The 23,397-nt window shown below is 39.8% G+C and overlaps 1 protein-coding gene across 4 annotated transcripts in view; it reads left to right on the top strand.

The window, feature by feature from the left end:
• Positions 1-23,397, top strand: part of dip2a (disco-interacting protein 2 homolog A) — a 144,569-nt gene that overhangs the window by 91,303 nt on the left and 29,869 nt on the right. For 3 of the 4 annotated variants that reach the window (XR_008360466.1, XM_053496090.1, XM_053496089.1), the window contains exons 6-17: positions 716-838; positions 3,657-3,776; positions 5,717-5,914; positions 6,009-6,100; positions 7,653-7,763; positions 11,190-11,313; positions 14,111-14,220; positions 15,379-15,481; positions 16,366-16,430; positions 19,428-19,521; positions 19,773-19,892; positions 20,010-20,124. Coding sequence is in view for 3 of the 4 variants with exons in the window: in XM_053496090.1 (XP_053352065.1) it covers positions 716-838; positions 3,657-3,776; positions 5,717-5,914; positions 6,009-6,100; positions 7,653-7,763; positions 11,190-11,313; positions 14,111-14,220; positions 15,379-15,481; positions 16,366-16,430; positions 19,428-19,521; positions 19,773-19,892; positions 20,010-20,124 (1,375 nt within the window). In the remaining variant the exon portion in view is untranslated. The remainder of the gene's footprint in view (positions 1-715; positions 839-3,656; positions 3,777-5,716; positions 5,915-6,008; positions 6,101-7,652; positions 7,764-11,189; positions 11,314-14,110; positions 14,221-15,378; positions 15,482-16,365; positions 16,431-19,427; positions 19,522-19,772; positions 19,893-20,009; positions 20,125-23,397) is intronic. The other variant, XM_053496091.1, reaches the window with a different exon arrangement.

The raw sequence follows: 23,397 nt of genomic DNA, 5'->3' as shown, positions 1-23,397 counted from the left end.
AAAACCCCCAACCCAACCGCGTATCACTGGGGCGGCTGCAACTTGGTCTGGGGTACTGTACTTTGCTCCAGGAAGAACTGGTGCACTTGACAAAATACAGTAGATGGCATTGTGAGAAAGGAGGGTTGTGTTGATATATCAAAGCAACATCTCAAGACTTAAGAAAGAAAAAGCTTACAAATGGGTCTTTCAAATGGACAATGACCCTAAGAATACTTTTAAAGTTGTGGCAAATGGCTTAAGGGCAACAAAGTCGAGGTATTGGAGTGGCCCTGACCTCAATCCAATCCAATTGAACATTTCTGAGCAGGACTGAAAAAGCATGTGCGAGCAAAACAAATTCTGTCAGGAGGAATGAGCAAAAATCCATTAACGTATTGTAAGAAGCTTGTGGAAGGCTACCTGAAACGTTTGACCCACGATTGAAAAGCAATGCTACCACATACTGTACGAACTAGACATCTGACCCACTGGAAATGTGATGAAAGTAATGGAAGCTGAAATAATCTTCCTCTCTACTAGTATTATAATATTTCACGTTCTTAAAATTTAAAGTAGTGATCCTAACTCACCCAAGACAGGAAATGGGTATTAGAATTAAATGTCAGGAATTTAATTCTAATATAAATGTTTTTTTTGTATGTATGGTGCATTTTATTTTTTATTACTCATTTATACTGAACAATGTTGTAATTCTATTCCTCATCTCATACAGACAACCACTGTGCTCCTCCAGATGTTACAGGGCTGTCTGAGCGCTCACAGGTAGCCTCGGTGCGAGGTCTTCCCCACGGATACACACACACACACCCCAGCAGCGCTATGGACACGGCTGACGGTGAGTCCCTGCATCGCCACAGCAACAGCGTTCACCTCCCTCTGACACGCACACGCATCGCAGCCAATCGACTCGCGGTGAAGAAGCTCCTTACACTCTGTCAGGAACAGGGACTCATTTCATGCTATGTACATTCACACACTCCGTACTGCTCATCAGGTACATGAGTATGTAGTATATTGTATAGGGTTACCGTTAGGGTTATGTCTTGCCCTATTCATGCCACTTTTATTTAAAGCATTCCGATGCATAGTACCCTTTTAATAAACTTGAAATGAGTAATTAAATGTTCCTTTTAATTACTGTAGTGTAATTATAGAATAACCGTACTACAGTACGTACGAGCATTGATTAATTTTTGTTGGCTCTTTGTCAGAGCTGCTTTCATATAAGCACTGAAGAGAAACCTGGCAGCTGATGAGAAACAAATCTCTTCCTTGTCCTTGGTGTGCTCTTTTTTTTTTTTTTCTTTTGCATTTTATTTAAGATTAACGGTGTGTTAATCTGGAGGGGGCGGACGGAGTGTTGTGGGGGGGGGCATAAAGTTATGAGGCTGTGGTCACACTTCAGCTGTGTTTTGTTTGCACCCTGCGCTATAAATATATGCATAGACTTCACAGCACATATATACACCACAAACACACACACACACACACACTCACAAACATCCACATCTGTGGATTCATCCTGTCACTGCAGTCTTCAATGATTCATCATTTTTATTTGTTTCATTTTTTTCTCTGTCTTTGATTCGTGTCTTTGTGACCGAAGCATTGTCAAACCATCAGCTTATTTCCAATATTTATTCTATAATAAATATTACATAACATTATTATTGTACAATATTTTTCATCTTGTATATTTTATAAATAATTTGCTTAAAGTGTTTTTAAGCGCATAAAGAAAGGTACTGTAATACTAAATACAGCACAAAAATGACAAACATGAAGTAAAAAACAAAACTGAAAAAAAAAACCCGCTGCTTTATCATTACCATACTGTACAGTCAGTTTTATAAATATATGATTTAAAAAATTTTATAAAATTTTTAGCTAAAATAGTACATTTAAATTTCAGACTTCCAGGCATTACGTTAAGGATTTTTACATCCAAATTTAATGAACGGTTGAGGAATTACAGCACTTTGTTAATGAGATCCCTTGTTTTTAAATAGTCCAAAAGTAATCGAACATTATTTATATTAGGAAGTAATTTCAAAAACTGAAGTAACAGGCCTATAAAAAAAAAAGTCACAAAAAGTTACATTTGCATTTGAAATTTCATCTTGAATATGAAGCCCAAAGATTTTTTTTAAATATGTATACAAGGAACTTTTCAGTGAGCTCAAGAACCCTAGGCAGCTCAGACGACAACATTAAACAACTGTGGTCGATTATGGAAGAACTATTTCTCTGGTTCTCGTAACTCAGGGGTTAGAGCATTGAACAACTGATGGGAAAGTCACAGATTCAAACTCCAGCACCCTGAAGTAGTCACTTGAGCACGGCCCTTAATCCTCAACTCCTTAGGTGTATAATGAGATACATGTAAGTCGCTCTGAATAAGGGCACCACCAAATGCCGTAATGTAAAATGGTTAAAAAACAGTTTACCAGACCAGGAAACCTTTTAGAAGTCAACAATCAAGAGGGGCTGATGTAACATCTGAAATTATGGAGCAACATCCTATGGTTGGATCAGAGTGATGGGAAGGGATAAGTAGGGAGAGGAGAACGAGTTGCCCATGATCTCATTTCATCTCATGGTAATGTGTATGACTGCCAACGGAACTGGATTTCTATTACTTACTGATAATGTGAGTGTTGAATAAAGCAGGAGGATGAATTCTAAAGCATACAGGGCTGAATAATCTCCTTAGATCCAGCTAAATGCTTTAAAACCCATTGGATGGCACTTAACGGTGCAGCTGGATGTTGACCCAAGCGTACTTCAAATTTAACCCAGACCTTTTTTTTTTTTTTTTATCCAAAGAAGTATAATGTTTTACAATGGCCAAGTCCATGACCCGAATCAAATCAAAAATCAAATCGGCAAAACTGAAGGCAGATCAGCCCAGGAACATTGAGCATCTGGTGATGTCTATGGATCCCAGACCTCAGACGTGTGTTAAACGAACATGCTGTAATTCCTGTACCGTTCATGCAATTTGTAGATAAATACCGTCAAATTACAGTTCTCGACTTCAAATCTTAACATAGTTTTAATAAAAACCAAGTATTTATGGATGTAACTGGATATATTAATTGCAAAACATTATATGTACGTAGTGTTCAATGTACAATTTGTTATTATTTATTTTATCTGTATTTTACTGTACTATATATATATGCAATAGTAATATCATAGTAATACAAGGCTACAATGTTATGCACTATAACAGTGTGTTATTCTATAATAAATATTCCATTTATATATTTTATAACAAAATGATTGAATATATGTAATGATTAGCACCGGGCCTATTTTAATGTATGTTGTCCTATGCAATGGACATATCGATACTTTCTCAGCTGATGAAAAAATCTCACCCGTTCACTTGGTAGCAGGTTGTTGCCAGGCAGCATACTCTCATCAAAGCTGATCCAATCAGAGAGCGCAAGAGCTTCCAGTGGACGGAGCTCAGTGTCTACCAACTGCAGCATGAGAATGACTCTTAAGGTCATTCTGCCTTGATGTAACTACAAGGCCATGATGTAAAAGCATCCTTCATGGTTTTCACCTCATCCCATCCATTTTTTTTATCTCCTCCATCCCTCTTTCTGTCTCTGTCTCTGTCTCCTTCTCTCTTTAACCTGAAGGTGTCCCCGTGAACAGTCGTGTTTCATCTAAAATCCAGCAGCTCTTGAACACACTGAAGAGACCCAAGCGGCCGCCACTGCGCGAGTTCTTCCTGGACGATTTCGAGGAGCTCTTGGATGGTAGGTTGCGAGGAAATGTATTGTGTAGAAGAAGAAAAAAAAAAAAAAAGGAAAAGTGCTCCACATTGAATTTTGCTCTTGGCTGTAGGAGGTTTAGAACTGACACTGAGGGAAAGCCTAAGCTGCTGGAGAATACACTTTGGATACTGCAGGAACCAGCTTTAGGTATTGAACAGTTTAATCCCCAGACCTTTGGTGCCAGAAACTTTTATTCAAGTGCTAGCACATGTCTCAACATCTCCCCTAGCAATGCAGTAGTGTTGTGTTGTTCTATTAGTTGGATAGCGTTTAAGATCAGCCTCAGTCCCTGTATAAGAATTAATATTATAGAGTAGTGTGCTGGGTGCAGCTAGTTTTGGTTGTGCAGATTAACACAAATCAGCTCTTGTGTTTTGAAAAAGATGGTTGGAGTTACATATGGGGTCGTGTGTGTGTGGTGAAGTTTACTTAACGTTAGTGGCATTTGACATAAATCAGTTGTCTTCTGCTCTCCCACTTTCTTTATATATTCACCTTCATTTTTCACTGTTTGTTTACACACACACACATACACAGCCATAGGCCATCTAATCTTTTCTTAGGATGACATAAATAACAGCACAACGGTTAACAGCTCAAAGGGGCTGACAACCCAACACCCCCCGCCCCCCACCCCCACAGTTTCCTTTTACTTGTCTTCTCTTTCACTCTCTGTTACACTCGGTCGCTCTTTTTTATACTTACCTCTGACTTTGTCTTTAAATGGTGATCAATGTCGCATTTCTGTGTATTTATACTGTATATTTATCCACCCATTGGTTTATCCGACTATCCAGTAATTAAATTCAGTAATCCATCCATCACTTCATACACAAACCTGCCTATCCAAACCTGACTGTTAATTCAGTCACCCATGTATTCTCTAAACAAATCAAATGTTATGACTAAATACAGATTTTCTACTGTAAATTAACCTAATGGGGAGATGTCCATCCATCCATTCATCCATCAATCCATCCATCCATCCATAAATCCATCAATCCATACATCCGTCGATCCACTCATTTTGCATTATGCATTTATGCATCAATCCAGTTATTCATCTGTTTATTCATCCATACATGCATACATTTATCCATCTATACAATTATTTATCTGTTCATCAATCCATTTATCTATACATTTTTAAATCCATCCATCCATCCATTCTGTTATTTATCTATCCACCATTTTTCCCCATTTAGAACACTCAGTTTATGATTCAATTTAGCCATACATCCAGTTATTCATCTACCCATATATCCATCCATTCAGTCATCCAATCATCCATCCATTTATTCATCTGTCCATTCAATCATACACTCAACAACCTATTAATCCATCCATCCATCTATCCATCCATCCAATTTTTCATCCATCCATCCATCCATCCATCCATCCATCCATTCATCTAACATCCATCCATCCTTTATATATCTATCCACTATTTCTTCCCTTGTTTCTATTCTGAACACTCAATTTTCACCTCTCTTTACTGTAGCTTAATAATGATTCCCGTCATCTATATTTATACAGTAACTACTAACGCATTGATTCATCACTCTATCTCTTGATTCATCCACCCACTCATCCATAATTTACTTTGTCCATTCTTCTGTCAATGGATCCATCCATCTTTTCACTATGCACTTCAGTGACTGTAAATAGTAGTTCAACCATGCCAAAGCTTCCAATATTAAAAGTGTATTCATGTAACACTAACATAAATGAATAAGTATATACATGATTACGTGTGTGTATTCCATCTATGGTGTGCTCTTACTTGCTGTCCAGTATTTCTGTTATCGTCTCTGGATGTACTGTGACCCTGACCAGGATAGAGCTCTTACTGAAGAGATAAATTACTGCTCTCTCTCCTTCTCTCTCTCTCTTTCTCTCTCTCTCTTTCTCTCTCTCTGTAGTCCAGCAGCCTGACCCTAACCAGCCCAAACCAGAGGGGGTCCAGATGTCTCCTCTGCATTACGAGGTGTTAGACTTGGGGAAAAAATGGCCACCGTCACTCCTGGCCTCTCTGCAACGATGGGGCAATGCACATCCTAAAAGCCCCTGTCTCACATCATTAGATAACACGGGCAAACCCCTCTACACCCTCACATACGGTACACAATCTTACATAATGGTGTATTAAAGATTTTGGATCATCATAAGAATATAAAAGCCTCACTGATTTATTGATTTATTTTTGTATCACAGGAAAGTTATGGACACGAAGTCAGAAACTAGCATATACACTTCTGAACAAGCTCAGCTCAAGGAATGAGCCACTGCTGCGGCCTGGGGACAGGGTGGGACGTCTCATTCATCACCATGAGCACTCATTATAGGAACAGCTTTTCTAAAAATACAATTAAACTTTGGCTTAGTCGATCAGTCTAGACATGCCATTTGGCTGAAGTATGAGTTTTATGAGCTACAAGGCTAAGGAAGCTAACCTATCAGAAACTTGTAGTCTCCAGTCTAGTTGTGTGTGTTCTAAAATGTCCAAAAGACAACACACTTCCATTTGCTAAGTTGAGTTTTTCTGTATCTGACAGATGTGCTTATGTGATGTCTAATGCTATGTGGCACACTTATATATAAAATCAACCAATTAGAGCTAAAGTCTCTTCAAAGTTGAATACTGTCAGACTCTATGAGGAATGGGCCAAAGTTTAAAGGTGAAATTAAATAGATAAAACTGTATCTACAGTATATAACTTGCTATTTAAATTTATGTTTCATATATCTGTCTGTCTGTCTAGATGTCTATAGAATTTAATAAAACTTTGAGGTTAAAGCTGTGCCATAAATGAATCCAAAATGTTGAGTAGGTGAAGTTATGAGAAGTTAAGTACCAGATTAGAAACCGCAAGTTGACAACTACTGCTCATTTGTCAAACTGTGACCGCTTGACAGAATTTATCACTTTTGCAGTACTTAGCCTGAAGTTTAACCTGCACCGTAAGTAAAATAAAAATGTTGAGTAAAAGCGATGTAATGAAGAGTTACTGTATGTAATGGATTTAATAATCTACTTTAAAATAAGCTACTTGCTCAATGTAAACAAATACCTGCACCAATAGATATTAGCTAAACTTTTTTTTTTTTTTTTACTTAAATTACTTTATATTTTTACCACTGAAATAACAGCGCTGAAGGGGTCAAGTTATTTTAACGCTCTGGAGTAATTTTAAGTCAAAACTTTATCATTATCTGAGCTACTTTTTTAAGACAGGCAGACATGTACGTGGGCTTAAACCTGAAATATTGGTATCATTGAGTACATTAAAGCTGACCAGCTTATTTGTAGCTGTAACCTTTGAACTATTTTTACCAACTCTTTTCCCGTCAACGACACATACTTGTGCTAGCTTCTAATTTGTCCTTGAAATGATGTTTCACTAAATCTTTAGCTAAGAAGCTAAAACTTCTGCTAGCTAGCTAGTTTGTTTTGTGTCTGTGGCATTAATTAAATACTGTAGCTCTACCTAAAAAATATCATTTACTTATTTTCTTTCCTCAGTAAAGAGAGCTTTGTTGTTTTCTGTTGGTTAAGTTTTTCATGTTTCACAGTTTGCCCTGAGGAACTTAACATCTTTTCATCTGGGAGTAAATTATCTTTTTACACCTAAAGGTCTTTCCCTTTTAAAAGTTTCATTCCGTGTGAAACAAACAGAATTGCTGAGGTTTTAGATATGCTTGAGGCTATTTATGTTAGTTTATGTTTTCATGAGAACATGTTTAAACAGTTACATTTGAGCTACTTTCTCATCTTACTGTACCTAAACTTGAAATGCCTTAAAATGGCAGAATGTAGTGATTTATGATGTGTTTATCATGATGTACCATTCTGCACAGGTGGCCCTCGTTTTTCCCAACAACGACCCTGTAATGTTCATGGTGGCGTTTTATGGCTGTCTCCTGGCAGAGCTAGTGCCTGTGCCCATAGAAGTGCCACTAACACGAAAGGTAACATCACTGTCTCTCTCTTACACACCCACACATATATACATAAACATACTGTACACTACTGTACCTGTTTCTCTTCCTCTGTGTCACTTTGCTGCCCTCTGCATGTAACAGTGTGTATAACAAGGCATATGTTCTCTTCAACCCAAAATGTTGCTTTACAGTTTTTCTCGATTGGTTTGGCTCATTTCTTGAAACCGAGATGACATTCTCAAAACCATAAGGTCATTTGGCCAAACAGTCTTACAGTTCTGCTCAACATTATAGCTCACTAGCAAAATCAAATATCTTTCTCCAAACTCTTCATCCATGCTTCAAAAGCAGATTCCTTTCCCATATAAAAGGTCAGTACAGTCAAAATAGCACAGATCCTTCTCAATTGCCTTGGCACATGTGCATTCATTTAGTGCTTTTGTCAAAATAACCTGGATGGTTTAGCACAACACCATGGATCCCCTGCAAAAGCTCATATCTCTCCCAAAACAGTTTATCCATGTGTCAAAACTAAATATCCTTCTCATATAAATAGTCAATGCCCCCAAAATGCATTGTACCTTTGGCATTGTTTAAGCACTGCAAGTCAAAATGCTTGGACGTTTTGTCACCGAGGCACAGGTCTAGCAACAGAATACAACTATGAATGAAACTAAAAGATTTTACAGTAAAAGCAGCCTCCAATAAACCACTCATACTCAAGGACACTGTAAACATTTTTATTTGTACAAAGAAATGTTAACATTAGAGAACATACTGTGAAAAGAAAACGTATACAGGATTCTGTAAATCCTGTGAGCCACGGTGGAAGTTCACATTATCCCACACAATGACATAATGTGGTAGCTGAGGTCCTTCTTCACCTCTCTCATTTTCCGGGATCAGATCAGTATAAAGGTGGTCCAAAAAATTGAGGAGCTTTTGTGTATTGTAGGGCCCTAAACTGGGAATGTGTGTGGCCACACCTCTTTCTGATATAGCGGCACACATTGTTATATTTGCTCCTCGCTGGCCTGGGACATCCACAGTGGCTCGGTGGCCACGCCTTCGACCTTTGGCCAGGTTGAAGCCAGCTTCATCAACGAACACTAGGATGTGAGGGGTTTCGTTGCCTTCTAATGCCATTATTCTCTACAATAGAATAAAAATAAATCTAATCAGTCAAGTAGAGACAGATACTGCAAAAAGAGTACTACTGTAAAAAGAGGGAGTGAAAAACTGAAGACAATTTCTAGGCAAAATGCTCTAGTCACACAAAGCTGGATTCTGAAGGTAAAAAGGATAAAGCAAAACAAAAAAAAGTGGTAACCATGTCTTACTGTAATAGTGTTACAATGATAGACAACCTGATTGATTGTCAATTACTGTCATAAATTTATCAAATGTTCCAAGAAATTCTTTCATGGTATTATATCCTTGACTAATTTTGACAGTTGAACAGACAATTGTGCATATGATGACTTACACAATGAAACCATGCTGATATGTTTTGGAGAGAGTAACCATTTCACTGAAAAATCAACTAATCAGTTTAGATCAGTATTTGGAAAATGTGCTAAATGTGGGCTCATTGTGCTAACTGTAGCTACTTGTACATAATCATTTGAAAAAAAGCACAGAGTCACTTGAGACATGTACTAAAGCATTTGCAATTTGATAAAACCAATGAGAAATGACATTCTGTTGTGAACAATTGCAAGGTGGTTTGGAGATTTGTCCATGTTATTTTGAGAATGTCATCTCGGTTTTAAGAAATGAGCCAAACCAATCGAGAAAAACTGTAACTCGGACGTTTCCGGAGCCAGGATTCCCGCCAATGATCTGAATTATTTTATGAAAATGATCAAACTTATCAAATATCAGGAATATTATTTAAATTTAAACAACAATACTTGAATCTTTATAAAAGATACTGGAAATCTTTCTTAATATTTTGGTTTTTTTTTAATTATAGCAACATACAGTCATTTCTGTCTGTAGAACAAAATGTAACTTTAGTTTTAAAATCATGGATTTTATGTTGCATAAAAATATATTAATTTATAATATAATGTATTTCTTACAAAAGTTAGTTCTGACTAAGTAATCTGAGTAAGTGGATAAGAGGCATTCCACGGGCGGTGATATAAAGCATAACAGAACTGGGACATGTAGTAGTAGTAGTTCTGTACAGTCCGCATCACTGGAAAGAGCAGCTACCTGCCAAAACCCACAGAAGCACTTTGAGCAAGAAAAGACATCTGATAACGTTATGCCATCTTCAACAACACGTTGTCTCCTTAGTAATTGCTTCTATGTCTTTCCAGATTGGCTCTAAACTGTCAGTGTTGTTTTACTCAGATTATGGATAGACTATAAAACTACTGTAACTAGCTTTTAACATAAGGCTTAATCATAATCCCAAATCCCTCTGATCAAGGGAATTACTTGGTGTGTGGCCTCAAGTGATTGTAAAACCAACGTAGTGCACTAGCTTTTTATTAAACGCTATAGGGTATTCAAGCTGCAACCTAGAAGTTAACAGCGGAATAAGTGGAAATGTGATTTACAGGACTGTCCACCACCTCCAAGTGTTATTTTATGATTAAAAAATGATATATGAACTGATACTTATTTTCACCTGTTGCAGGCGGATATGTGTTGGCAGAGCAAAATAACTGGTTAAATAGATAACAAATCATAATCTGTTGATAATAAATGGTGTTTGTAGAACTGTTGTATAAAGGCTGTGCTGATATTCAGCACAACAGCACTCCCGCTTATGTGATATTGTGTCTAGATTCAAAGCAGAGCATTTTATGAGCAGATTGTGAATACTTTTTTAATAGGTTCTGACTTAACCTTATGCTCAGTCAAATAAATAAACAAACAAATAAACTAATTGATTATTACCCAGTTTTTTTTAAACAGCTACTTGCATCCCAGCATCTTACTTCTAGCTTTTCACGTTATAAAACTGTACATGTTTTCCAAGCACCTTTAGCTGTTTGTGCATTTTGTAAGTGCATATGAGTGCCTGCCAAATGACTAAATAAAAAAAAATGTCTATAAGGGTTTGGTGCCAAACTGTGTGCAGGTGCAAACACTGCTGGTGCTCAGATCTGCTCTACTCAGAGCCATATCATTATAGTTTTTGCCAAGTTCTCTGTCTGTCTGTCTGCTGGTGTTCTGGCAGCCGCTGTTAGACAGACTGCTCACACCCTCGTCTCCTCTCAGACGACAGAAAGCACGAGAAGAGATTTTAGATAGTATGTGTGTGAGAAAGATATACAGGGTAACAAGAGAGTGTGATAAGAGACCAAGAACACTCGCACTGCACTTCTCTTTACTTTATGTCTGCCTCAGTTCACTGAATTGAGACCTCGGCTGGCAAAACTCTAAAGGTTTGACCTTCTCCACGTCTTTCTTTTCTCTCCGTCTCTTTGTGTGCAGGATGCGGGCAGCCAGCAGATCGGGTTTCTCTTAGGCAGCTGTGGTGTGACTCTGGCTTTAACTACTGATGTGTGTCAGAAAGGCCTTCCTAAAGCTCACACTGGAGAGGTGGCCACGTTTAAAGGTCAGTACCCCATGCAAACAAGTTGTTTCTTTTGAGTCATTTAGAATCAGTCTTAGTGACTCGGTGAATCATTCAACCAGCTAGAGTAATTTATTTACAGTTCCATTCATTTACTCATTTAGCTTAATTGTACTTAATGCTTAATGACGCTTAGACATCTTAGAATGTTCACATTTATTCAAAATCAGTCTGAATTTTTAAGAATAATTTTTATTCATTCAGAATCGAATATAAAGGATCTGATTCATTCGCAACCAGCTGGAATGATTCATTCATGATAATTTAATATGAATCATTTAGAATCATTTAACAATTTGTTTTTATGTTCTTAATTATTTAGAGACATCGTAAACTTTTCAGACTTGTTCAGAAATATTCACAATTATTGTGAATCAATTACAATGACCATTCAACTACTCCAAAATAATTTTAAATTTATGGATTTAAAGGTTATTCAGATTGATTCAGGACCATTTGGAATCATTTATGCTTATTCATAATTATTGGAACGAATTAGAAATATTTACAGTAATTCAGGATATTTAGAATTACTTGGGATTATTCTGAAACAAGGCTGCCGATTTGCTCAGGCAATTCAGGCGAACAAAATGCCAGGAGGCTATAATATCCATGTAAAAGTTTCGATATATAACAATGTAAAATAGGCCTTTAAATATACTTAATATAGTGTCATGATATTGCAAGTAATATAAATAGAAATTCTATTCATCACATGGTGGCATAGTGTTTAACCAGGGTTCGATTCCCATCTCGGGTCTGTGTGCGTGGAGTTTGCATGTTCTCCCATGTTTGATGGGTTTCCTCCAAGTAATCTGGTTTCCTCCCACAGTCCAAAGACCAGTTTTCAGAGATCAGTTTTACTGATAATTGCCTATAGTGAGCGTGCCCAAAGTCTCCTGGGATAGGTTCCAGGCCCCCCGCAACCCTGTGCAGGGTAAACGGCCTAAAAGATGAATGAACGTTGTGTGTAATCAGGATAGAGAATGGGAGCTGGAACACTAATTCAAGCTATGATGCCAAACCACACCACCCACTGTATTAGAAACATCTGTACATTTACTTGTTACTTTATGCCGTTATCCAGTCAGCCAAGCATTTGGCAACAGCACAGTGCAAAAGATCATGCAGATACAGGTCAAAAGCTGCAGTTAATGCTCATTTATCATCAGAATGGGGAAATGTAATCTCAATGACTTTGACCATGACATGGTTTTTGTTGCCAGATGGACTGGTTTGAGCATTTGGGAAACTGCTGATCTGTTGTTTGGTGCAGAACGGTGCAAAAATCAAACAAGCACAAAACATAAATTGCATAGTGGTACTGCAGGCAGAAATGGCTTACTTATGCAGTATGTCAAAGGGAGAATAGCCAGACTGGTTTGAGATGATAGGAATTTACTGAAATAAGCAATTACTCTTCTAAATAAGAAATTACTCTTGACAACTGTGGTGAAGCAGAAAAGCACTTCAGAATACAACTCGTTGAAAATTTTGATGGGTTGACCACAACAGCAGAAGTCCACGGAAATCTGAGACTACAATGGGCACATTTTCTGCTGCTATGTTGCGCTGAGGTCTGAATAAAAATGAATTCACTTTTTTTACTGTTGATTCTATACTGTAACTCTATTATATTAAAAAAGTTACTCTCAATGTATTCTCCCATGTGTTCTTCCTGTGTCTGGTTTCCTCTGGGATCTCGACTTACTTCTGAACTTTCAAAAACATGACAGTAGACAAATTGGCTACCCCATGTCGAGTGTGTGAATCTGCTTGTGTATCTGATGGAGTTCCCACATCGTGCCCATGCTCCTGACATGTCCAGACATCCTATATTCAGTATTATTAGAACCACTGAGAATTATTTAGAGTTCCTTTAACATTTTGAATATTGATTTGGAGGCATAATAGTTGCGAATAGTTTTATTAGTAATTTATAGGAAAGGAAAAAAAAAGTTTTACATAACTTGTAAAGCAATGGATGCTGAAAATAATTACAGTTCATGTTTTTTAGAGCCTGTGTCTAGTCTGTGTACAGGTAGTCCCTGTCTTACGAACATTCGAGTTACAAATTTCCGCAGATACGAATATACCACGGTTCTACAAACATTCGTAGATGCGGACAAATCGTAGAAGTAGCTCATGTATATTGTACAAAACAATAGACCCTGCAGTGATACCAGATACAAATATTTACAGTTATAAGCAGTTAAATACAGTATTTTCAGTGTGTAAGTGAATGTATAAAATGTCCAAAGTCCAGTATATTGTACAGTATGTGTGTGCGTTTGGGGGTGCAGGAGAAATGAGTCGGCCTTATCTATTTTAATGAATCAGTCCGAGAGCATGATGATAGCATATGTCTGTCGTGTGAAGCTGTCCTGATGGTACATAATCCCAATTTCGAAAAAACTTTCAAAGTTTTTAAAAGTTTACAGTCCAATACAGTGGAAAACAGCTCTGAGACAAAATGGCATGCGGGATTTTCCTCCCGATTTAAAGGCGCAGAGACGACACTTACAGTACATTTCACATTTCTGTTAAAGTATATTACTAAATAATAAAATATCACGTTACTGTTTTTGACCACATGATGGCAGTGTGAGGAAAGGGGACAGAGATTTAGTTGAGTGGATACTGTTTATTCATGTCAAAGACGTATAAGTCTTACTTTGTCGGACTTAAGAACAAATCTGTCTTACGAACGCGCTCCCAGAACAGAACTCGTTCATAGGTAGGGGAACTACCTGTATAAAGCAAGTGTTTGTGTGTGCAGGTTGGCCGCGTTTGCTGTGGTTTGTTACCGATGGGAAACATGTTGTAAAACCGCCTAAAGATTGGAATCCTCCAATCAGAGATAGCAGCAATGAGACAGCCTACATTGAGGTAAGTGCCATGGGTCATGTGCTACAGTACACCTGCACTTTCTGTCAGTTCCGTAGGAGTTCATTTATATTATATTTGTCGGTAAGGAACAAGAACAGGTCCAGAAATAGATTTTAGTGCAATTTTTTTGTACTATTAACATAAAGTTAGCACAATGATGAAAATAACACAATTCATGACAATATTGATTGGCTAGTATAATACTGGCCACTTTATTAGGTACTCCCGTTCAACTGCTTGTCGAGAAAATATCTAATCAGCCGATCACATGCCAAGGTCAAGATGATTTGCTGAAACAGTTCAAACTGAGCATTAAAATGGGAAAAAAGGTGATTTAAGTGATTTTGACAAGTTTGAGCTGATAGAAAGGTGACAGTAAGAGCATCTCTAAACACGCAACACGTTGAACTTTGGAGCAGATGGGATACAGCACCAGAAGACCACACGGGGTGCCGCTCCTGTGAGCTAAGAACAGGAACCTGCAGCTATGATTCACTCAGGCTCAGTAGGGTCAGAATTCATCACAAACAATATGAAAGCATGGATCCACAGTTCCTTGTATCAATGGTTCAAGCTAGTAGTGGCAGTGGTATGGTGGGGGGAATATTTTTTTGGTATGCTTTAAGCCCCCTGGTCCAATTGAGCATGATTTAAATGCCACAACGTCCATGAGAATTGTTGCTGACTATAATCAAACTGGTTTCTTGAACGTTGCAATGAGTTCACGGTACTCAAACTGTCATCCAACCTCAATCCAATTATGCACCTTCGGGATGTGGTGGAACAGAAGATTCATCCATGTAATGCCGACAAGTCTGCGGCAACTGCGTAATGCTGTCATGTCAAAAATCTCTACGGAATGTTTCCAGCACGTTATTGAATTTTTGCCACGTAGAATGTGTACAAGGGCTATGGAGGAAAGACAGTAAAACTCACTTGATTTGATAAAGCTCAGAATCATTTGCACATCAATCTTTGGCTCTAGAAAAGTGGAAGTGTATTTATTTTTCAGCAGTCATCGCTCCAGAACCATCTGTATAGTTGTGTAATTAATGAAAAATCTAAAAATTGAGTCAGTAAAGATTTTTAGTGCTTCTTGGTATTAATAAAACAAGTGTCCTGATTTTGCATCTTAAAATCCCCTTTGCATGTCTGCAGTATAAGACGAGTAAGGAAGGCAGCACGATGGGCATCACTGTGTCCCACTCTGCCATGCTGGCTCACTGCCACGCACTGACGCAGGCCTGCGGGTACACTGAGGGTGAGTAGGTGTTTGCAATGTCTACCAATATACAGTACTGCATTAGTCCAGAGTTAAAGCAAAAGATAAGTGACACTCTGAGTCAGATGCTGTCTTGTGCCTAATTTCCTCCTTCGCTGTTTACTTGAATGGCCAACATCAAACAATAGTCACATGATCCGAGTCGGATCAGACAGATGCTGTGAATGCTTTGTAGTGAGAGTGTACTGTGCTGTGATTAATTTCCAGATGGGAATGTTGGCATTTTCCACTGCTCATTTTTCTGGCAGTATGGGACGTGAAGGAGATGAGTGATGGTGGGATGGTGTGAATGTGTGATGGACTTGGCTGTGTGTCTGATGTTAAGATGAACTCAATGCCATGCATTTCTTTTAGAAACGTAATGTACATTGGGGTTTAAATGATTAAGGTGATACCAGTCTCTCTCTCTCTCTCTCTCTCTCTATTGCCAAAGCTTAGAAATAGGGCACAAAAAATAGCAGGAAAAAAAAAATCTGTATAGAAAAGTAATAAATTACTGTATATAAAAAAAAAAAGTAGAGACATATAGTTAAAGATAAAGTGACTCGTAAACAAAATAAAAATCATATATATAAATACATGTGCATAATAATAATAATAATAATAATAACAGTGATCATCTATTTTTTCTCTCTCTCTCTCTCTCTCTTTCTGTCTTGCTTTGTTTCTTGCTTTGCTTGACTTATTTACTGTCTTTCTCCGTCCCTTTCTCTCTCTGTCTCTCTCACTCTGTTTGTTTCTCTTACTCTCTGTCTGTATGTCACTCTCTCCCTGTTTCTCGCTTTGTCTCCTTTGTTGTTTCTCTTACTTACTGTCTGTCTGCGTCTCACTATGTCTCTTGTTTTGTTTTTCTCAATCTGTAGGTGAGACCATCACTAATGTTCTGGACTTTAAACGTGATGCAGGCCTTTGGCATGGTGTTTTAACTGTGAGTATACACCCCTGCACACAGTACATTTTTACACACACACACACACCCACCCACGCACGTGAGGAACATGAACGTGACTATGAGAGTGTAAATGTAAAATTGCAGGTGAGATAACATCCAGTGAGCTTTGTCTAGCAATACAATTCAATGCTCCTCAGAGACGTCCACCATGAGACCACAGTTCATGCTTCGTCCTGGGGCAGAGTAACACTCTCAGAAGCGAGCGCTATCCACCATCTTTTACATACATGAGCTAACAGTGCCATTGATTGTCCAGTTCCGCTGTACAGTGAAACCTCGGATTGCGAGTAATGCGGTTTGCGAGTGTTCTGCAAGACGAGCAAAGATTTGTAATAAATTTTGACTTGGAAAACGAACAACTCTTGGTTTACGAGTACAGAGTATCATGTATTACGCATGTGCTTCTTGTTTTGACGCTGAGTGTCATGTGATCACAACTGAGGCAATGTTTTTTTTCTCTTGCGCTGCGGAATTGTGGGTAATCGTCTTCCCTGCTGGGTCTTAGTGCTTGTCTCTAACTGGTATAAACAACATCCGTGCACGTGTAAACTGTTTACTATAACACTGTGACCACGTGTGTGTGTGTGTAAAACATATTTTATTTTGTGTTTGTAAGTGCATGTGTACAGTACTGTTTCTTATAACACGTGTGTGTGCGCGTAAAGCGAAAGAAAGTCTCAATAAAGACTTAAAAGATTAGAGAGGTTACAAATCCATTTTCTCTCTCTCTGTTTCAGCCTTTTGCGCGTAACTTGACACCGTGCCCCTTCACACACACACACAAACACACACACCCATCCTCTCTTAGCTTAATACACACAGAAACACACACACACACTCTCTACTCTACACAGACACACTGCTCTGTCGCGTTTCTAAATGACGGTAAAGTGACGCAAAGGTAAAGTGCAGGTTCATTAGTTTATTTTACTTTACAGCAGTGTTTCTGTTAGCATGCGCTCACGCGAGTGTCATTAGTGATATTCCTTGCTAATTTTCCTTCTTTCCGTCTTTCTGTTAGAGTGTGTGTGTGTGTGTGTGTGTGTGTGTGAGTGTGTGTGGGTGTCTGTGTGAGTTTGTGTGAATTTAAATAAGAGAAAAGAAAGGTTTACTGTGTAAGATGAGAAAGGCGAGACAGGAGGGGCTGATTCCTCCTCCTACTTTACACACATACACAAAAACACACACACACACACACACAGCGCCTGCGAGCATAAACGGAAACACTTATCTTTTATTTATTAAATTTTTTTTAAGGTAAAGTGCAGGTAAAGTTAATTTGTTTTATTTTTACTTTATATTTTGGGTTAATTATATTTATGTTTTTTTTTTGGGCTGTAGAACGAATAATTAGAGTTTCTATTATTTCTTACGTGAAAATTCGGTTTGGTTTACGAGTGTTTTGGAATAAGAGCCCGCTTCCGGAACGAATTATGCTCGTAATACAAGGTTACACTGTATATACAGTAAATGCAGTCTTATTTGGAAGTTTAGGCACCCCTTGATAATTAACAGGTGTTGGTGATTTTTTTTATTAAAAAGATCTCTCTTGTAAATAAAAAAAAAAACATAATATTTTTAGCAAACATTGATGCATAGTTACGTTTCATGTCATAAATTGAATTGCGTCTCTTAAGGATTTTCAAGAAAGACTATGTTAACATCTGTTTAATAAAAAATAAAAAAAATCACCAAAATCTGTTACAGTGGAACCTTGGATTACGAGCATAATTCGTTCCGGAAGTGGGCTTGTATTTCAAAACACTCGTAAACCAAATTTAATTTTCCCATAAGAAATAATGGAAACTCTAATTATTTGTTCCACAGCCCCCCCAAAAAAAATAAATGCATAAAAATAATTTATACAAAATATTAAGTAAAAATAAAACAAATTAACTTAAACTTTACAAATTAACTTTCCATTTATGCACACAGGCGCTGTGTGTGTGTGTGTGTGTGAGAGAGATGTGCGTGCACACACACACATTAACGGAGAGACTGTTTTATCAAAAAAATTAGCAAGCAACATCGCTAGTCACACAAAAAGAACCTGCACTTTATCTTTAAAATAATCGCGACAGAGCAGTGTTTCTGTGTAAGGCAGAGAGGAGGGAGTGGGAGGGGGCTGTAAAGGCAAGTGTGTGTGTGTTGATGTGAGTGAGGGAGCATGGTGTCAAATTACACGCGCGTGCGAACACACACAAACACACACACACACTCTCGCCTTTACAGCACACCTCCCACCCCCTCCTCCTCTCGGCTTCCCACACACATACAGACGCACACTCTCTGCCTTACACAAAAACTCTACCCTGTCGCGATTCTTTTCAAAGGTGAAGTGAAACATGACAGGCTGATACAGAGAGGAAGAGAAAAAATGGATCTTTACCGTCTAATGAGACTTGCTTTTGCTTTATACACGCACACACACGTGTTATTATAATCAATACACGCACACTATACACACACTTTTACAAACACGCTTACAAACACAAAATAAAATATGTGTGACAAATATGTATGTCACACACACACACACACGGTCACAGTGTTACAGTAAACAGTACACGGGCGCACGTATGTTAATTATACCAGTAAGGGACGTGCACTAAGACCCAGCAGGAAAAAAGACGATTACCCACAATTCCGCAGCGCAAGAGAAAGAGAAAACATAGGCTCAGTTGTGCTCACGTGACGCTCTGCGTCAAAACAAGAAGTGCATGCGTGATACATGATACTCGTAAACCAAGACAGTGCTTGTTATTCCAAGTCAAAATTTATAAAAAATGTAATACACTGTATTTATCAAAACTTTTGCATAAGACTGTACAGTGTACTGTTAATGGCACCACACTACAAACACACCTGCACACATACTGTATGGTTATTTCCAATGTGAATCTCTCATCAATACCCTGTTTTTGGTATTCGTGTGTTTGTATTGTGTTCGGTAACCGTGACGACGTGTGGTAGAGTGTGATGAACCGGATGCACGTGATCAGCATCCCATACTCCCTGATGAAGGTCAACCCTTTGAGCTGGATCCAAAAAGTACACGCGTACAAAGGTCAGAAGCATCCCGTGTGTGTGTGTGTGTGTGTGTGTGTTCTCCAGTCCATAACTCCATTTGCTCACATATATACTGTACATGTTGACATTGGGGAGAGTAAATGCATGTGATATTTATACTCTATATTTTGTATTTCTGTTGTGTGTTAAAGTGTGTGTGTGGCTTTTAGTGCTGACATGTGATTTGTGTGTGTGCACTTGTTTGTGTGTGTGTGTATATATATATATATATACGTTGTTCCCGGGCAGCACGCGTTGCTGTGGTGAAGTCCAGGGACATGCACTGGTCACTGCTGTCTCAGAGAGATCAGAGGGACATCAGTCTGAGCTCATTACGCATGCTGATCGTGGCAGACGGAGCCAATCCATGTGAGTTCACACACACACACACACACACAGACAAATGCAAAAAGTCAGTATGTCCAGTATATGATGAGAAAAGAATAAGTATGCTTGTGGTGTGTGTGTGTTTGTGTGTGTGTGCAGGGTCAATCTCCTCCTGCGATGCTTTCTTGAACGTGTTTCAGGCTCGAGGTTTGAGGCCCGAGGTGATTTGTCCCTGTGCTAGCTCATCTGAGGCTCTGACTGTCGCAATACGCAGGTATATGCGCACGCACGCACACACACACACACACACACACAGGTTCCTATAAGGAATTTCCATTGACACTTTAATGCAATTTGTTGTATTATTTTTAAAACACAATGTTGTATTTATCTTAAACCTTGTGATACAACTCAGTGTGTGCGTGTGTGTTCCCTTTCAAAGGCTACACTCGATGCTGCGTGAAAACGCTATGGGAACATCTTGTCATGTTGCCGGTTGTGAAGCATGTGTGTACCAAACACGCCAAATTTTTGGCTTTTATAACCTCGGTCAGGTGACGTCATCTGATAGGACGCACCTGCAGGTTATAAATAGGAGTGAACCGGAAACATTCCTCAGATTCTTGTCTTCACCTTGTCTAGTTGTGAGCGTGTTGTGTCTAACCAGCAAAAATAAGTGTTTAACTCACCGATAATGGCAGAGTTTAAACGAGATGTCCCTCCGTGTGTATAATCCATATCGGAGGGCTAACTCTACACTTTACTGCTTCGATTAAGTGCTACGCGCGCGCCTCGCATTCCTTGAGAATCTTCGAGCCGCCGCGCATTCCTGGGGCTTAAACACGTGCATCCGGCAGAGCAGTGAGAGACGGATTTAAAACTCCTTTCTTTCGCGTTCTCATCGGATCGGGAAATCCCTCTGTCCGCTCGCAAGCGCGCGCCGCGCTTCTTGTGAATGGGCAAGGATAAACATTCTCTCTTGCTTCCGCGGAGATGGTAATAGGCTCTAAGCACTTAAAAATAATAATAAAAAAAAAAAAAAAAAAACATAGACGGCAGGTTCTGTCGGGTGGCCGGGGGCGGAGCCTCAACGACGCTCTCTCCCCTTTTCTTAGCAATCTCCATATAAGTTAACCCTTTCATGGAGTAAGCTGTATTCATCCCGTGTTTTCCTGCCATCAACTTATTTATTTATTTAAATATAGTTGAGGTAGAAGCGCGGAGTTATATGATGACACCCAGATAGAAGAGACGCTTCCAGGCTATCTCTCTTCTGGGACATCATCCTTCCTGAAAAGCTATTATTTCCTTTCAAGTTGTGTAGACTTTTTATCTTCCCTGGAGGGAAAAGCTTTTCAGGCAGCAGGTCAGGTTGGCGCATTGCACACCATGGCGGTTTTGCACGCCTACCAGGCTGACCTGCTGAGAGACTTGAGTACTGGCGGGGCTCTGCAAGGTAAGGCGTATTGGATTTACGCCGGGCCACAGACTTGTCTCTTCGTGCAACAAAGCAGACGGCTCGTGCTATCGGCCGTTTTATGGCTGCTATGGTCTCCGCGGAGAGGCACTTGTGGTTGAATCTCAGGGGCATTAAGGAGAAGGATCGTGTATTCCTCCTCGATGCCCCATCTCGCCTCCCGGCCTACTTGGCGATGTCGTTAACTCGGTCGCCACTAGGTTCATGAGGCGAAGTTTGTATAACTAGCCTTCGGGAAATTCCTTCCCCGCCTTGCTCAAGAGTCGGGACTGTCGGCCACCCAGTCTCGACCGGGATCCGCCTCAAAAGAGGTCAGACTATATTGTCTTCACAAAAAAGCCCTGAGGTTCATGTGCCCAGGACCGTGGGGGGTGGCCCCCCAATGGGGATAGGCACGCAGAATTCCTTTTAAAGAATAAAGTGTTCTCCCTGGCACCCCCAGGAGGTTGGTGTTCTTGCTCCGCCACCACTGGTGTTTCGGGCAACTCCAGTCTCCAATAAAATGTTAGTTCTTCGGGTTTTTCCTGCCGTGTTTCAGGATGCCGAACATCTAACATCCCCCCCGTTTAACCAAGCCGCTGAGCTTTGCCCCTTTCTGAGAAACTGGCAGCGTGGAAGCTACTGCCAAGTATATCTCCTTGGGCACTAAGCACTGTACAGAGAAACTACAGGATTCAGTTCTCACATCACCCACCCTTCAATGGCGTGGTCTCCACTTCCATGAAACCGGAAAGTGCAAGAGAAACGGAGGGCTGCGTCCAATTTTTTAGATTTTGCGGGCTTTACCGCTATCTAAAAATAAATCAATGGAAATATTGCCACAACACAGGAGGTTCCTGAGGTTCGCTTTCGGGGGCGAAGCTTACCAGTATCGGGTCCTTCCATTTGGTCTAGCTTTTTCACCCGCACATACACAAAATACATGGATGTATTTCTGGCTCTTACGACTCCAGAGGATCCGTATTGAATTACATGACTGGCCGGCCCAGTCTCAGTAGCTAGCGCTTCGACATCAGCATGTCGTTCTAGCTAATCTTTGTTTCCTAGGATTGAGATCCAATGCCATGAAAGCATGCTCTTTCCTGTTTAGAGGACAACATTTTTGGGTGTCACATGGAATTTGAGCGTAAGCGGGCACAGCTGTCTCCCGCTCGTGTCGAATCCATTCTCAACACCATCAAGGAAATCAAGCTAGACCAGAAAGTGACCATCACTTTCAGAGATCTTAGCTCTCATGGCAGCTGTATCCACGGTGACACCTTTGGACCTTCTGCACATGAGAGCATTTCAGTTGTGGCTAAGAACCAGGGGATTTTACTCTAGGGCCAATCCCCAATAAGGGCTACGCGCCAGGTGCTTCGTACCCTTCCTATGTGGTTCAGACCCCGGTTTCTGACTCTGGGTCCCACTCTAAGTTCGTCTTGTCGTCGCAGATGCTAACGACAGACGCTTCCCTCATGGGCTGGGGTGCGGTCTTAAATGACCGTCCAGCCCAAGGGAGCTGGAGAGGCCATCTTTTTGCGCGGCACTCAATTGCCTCAAAATCATGGCTCTATTTCAGGCCCTAAAGCACTTCCTCCAGCAGTTGAGACTACCATGTCCTAGTGCGGGTGGACAACACTATGGCAGTCTCGTATATTAATCGCCAGGGCGGACTGTGCTCGCGCCGCTAAATAGCTAGCGCACCAGATTCCTGTCCCTCAGGGCGATTTACATTCTTGGAAAATCCCATGTAGCGTAGGTGGACCTCTTTGCCTCGCAAGATCAGCAAATGTCCCCTTTACTACTCTCTGACTCTAAGTCAAGCTGGTCTTCCAGCCAGCGTAATTAAGACTATTCTAAGTGGTGTTACCTCTCTAAGAGGATCGGACAACTATTGCCCTCTCCTATGAGGCGCGTGGGCTCACTTCGCCTCTAGGAATCAGGGCTCATTCAACCAGGGGAATCGCCTCATCAATTGCATTACCAAGAGGTATTCCCTTGCAGCAAGTATGTGACACGGAGGGTTGGTCCTCTCCACACACATTTGCCAACATGCATCCTATTGTTTTTAAGCCTTCTGTCCTCCGC

This window comes from Clarias gariepinus, chromosome 5 (genome assembly GCF_024256425.1).
Source record: "Clarias gariepinus isolate MV-2021 ecotype Netherlands chromosome 5, CGAR_prim_01v2, whole genome shotgun sequence".
In the NCBI taxonomy this organism is placed as follows: Eukaryota; Metazoa; Chordata; class Actinopteri; order Siluriformes; family Clariidae; genus Clarias; species Clarias gariepinus.
The sequence above is the reverse complement of the archived record's forward strand: the minus strand, read 5'-3'. Positions and strand labels throughout refer to the sequence as shown.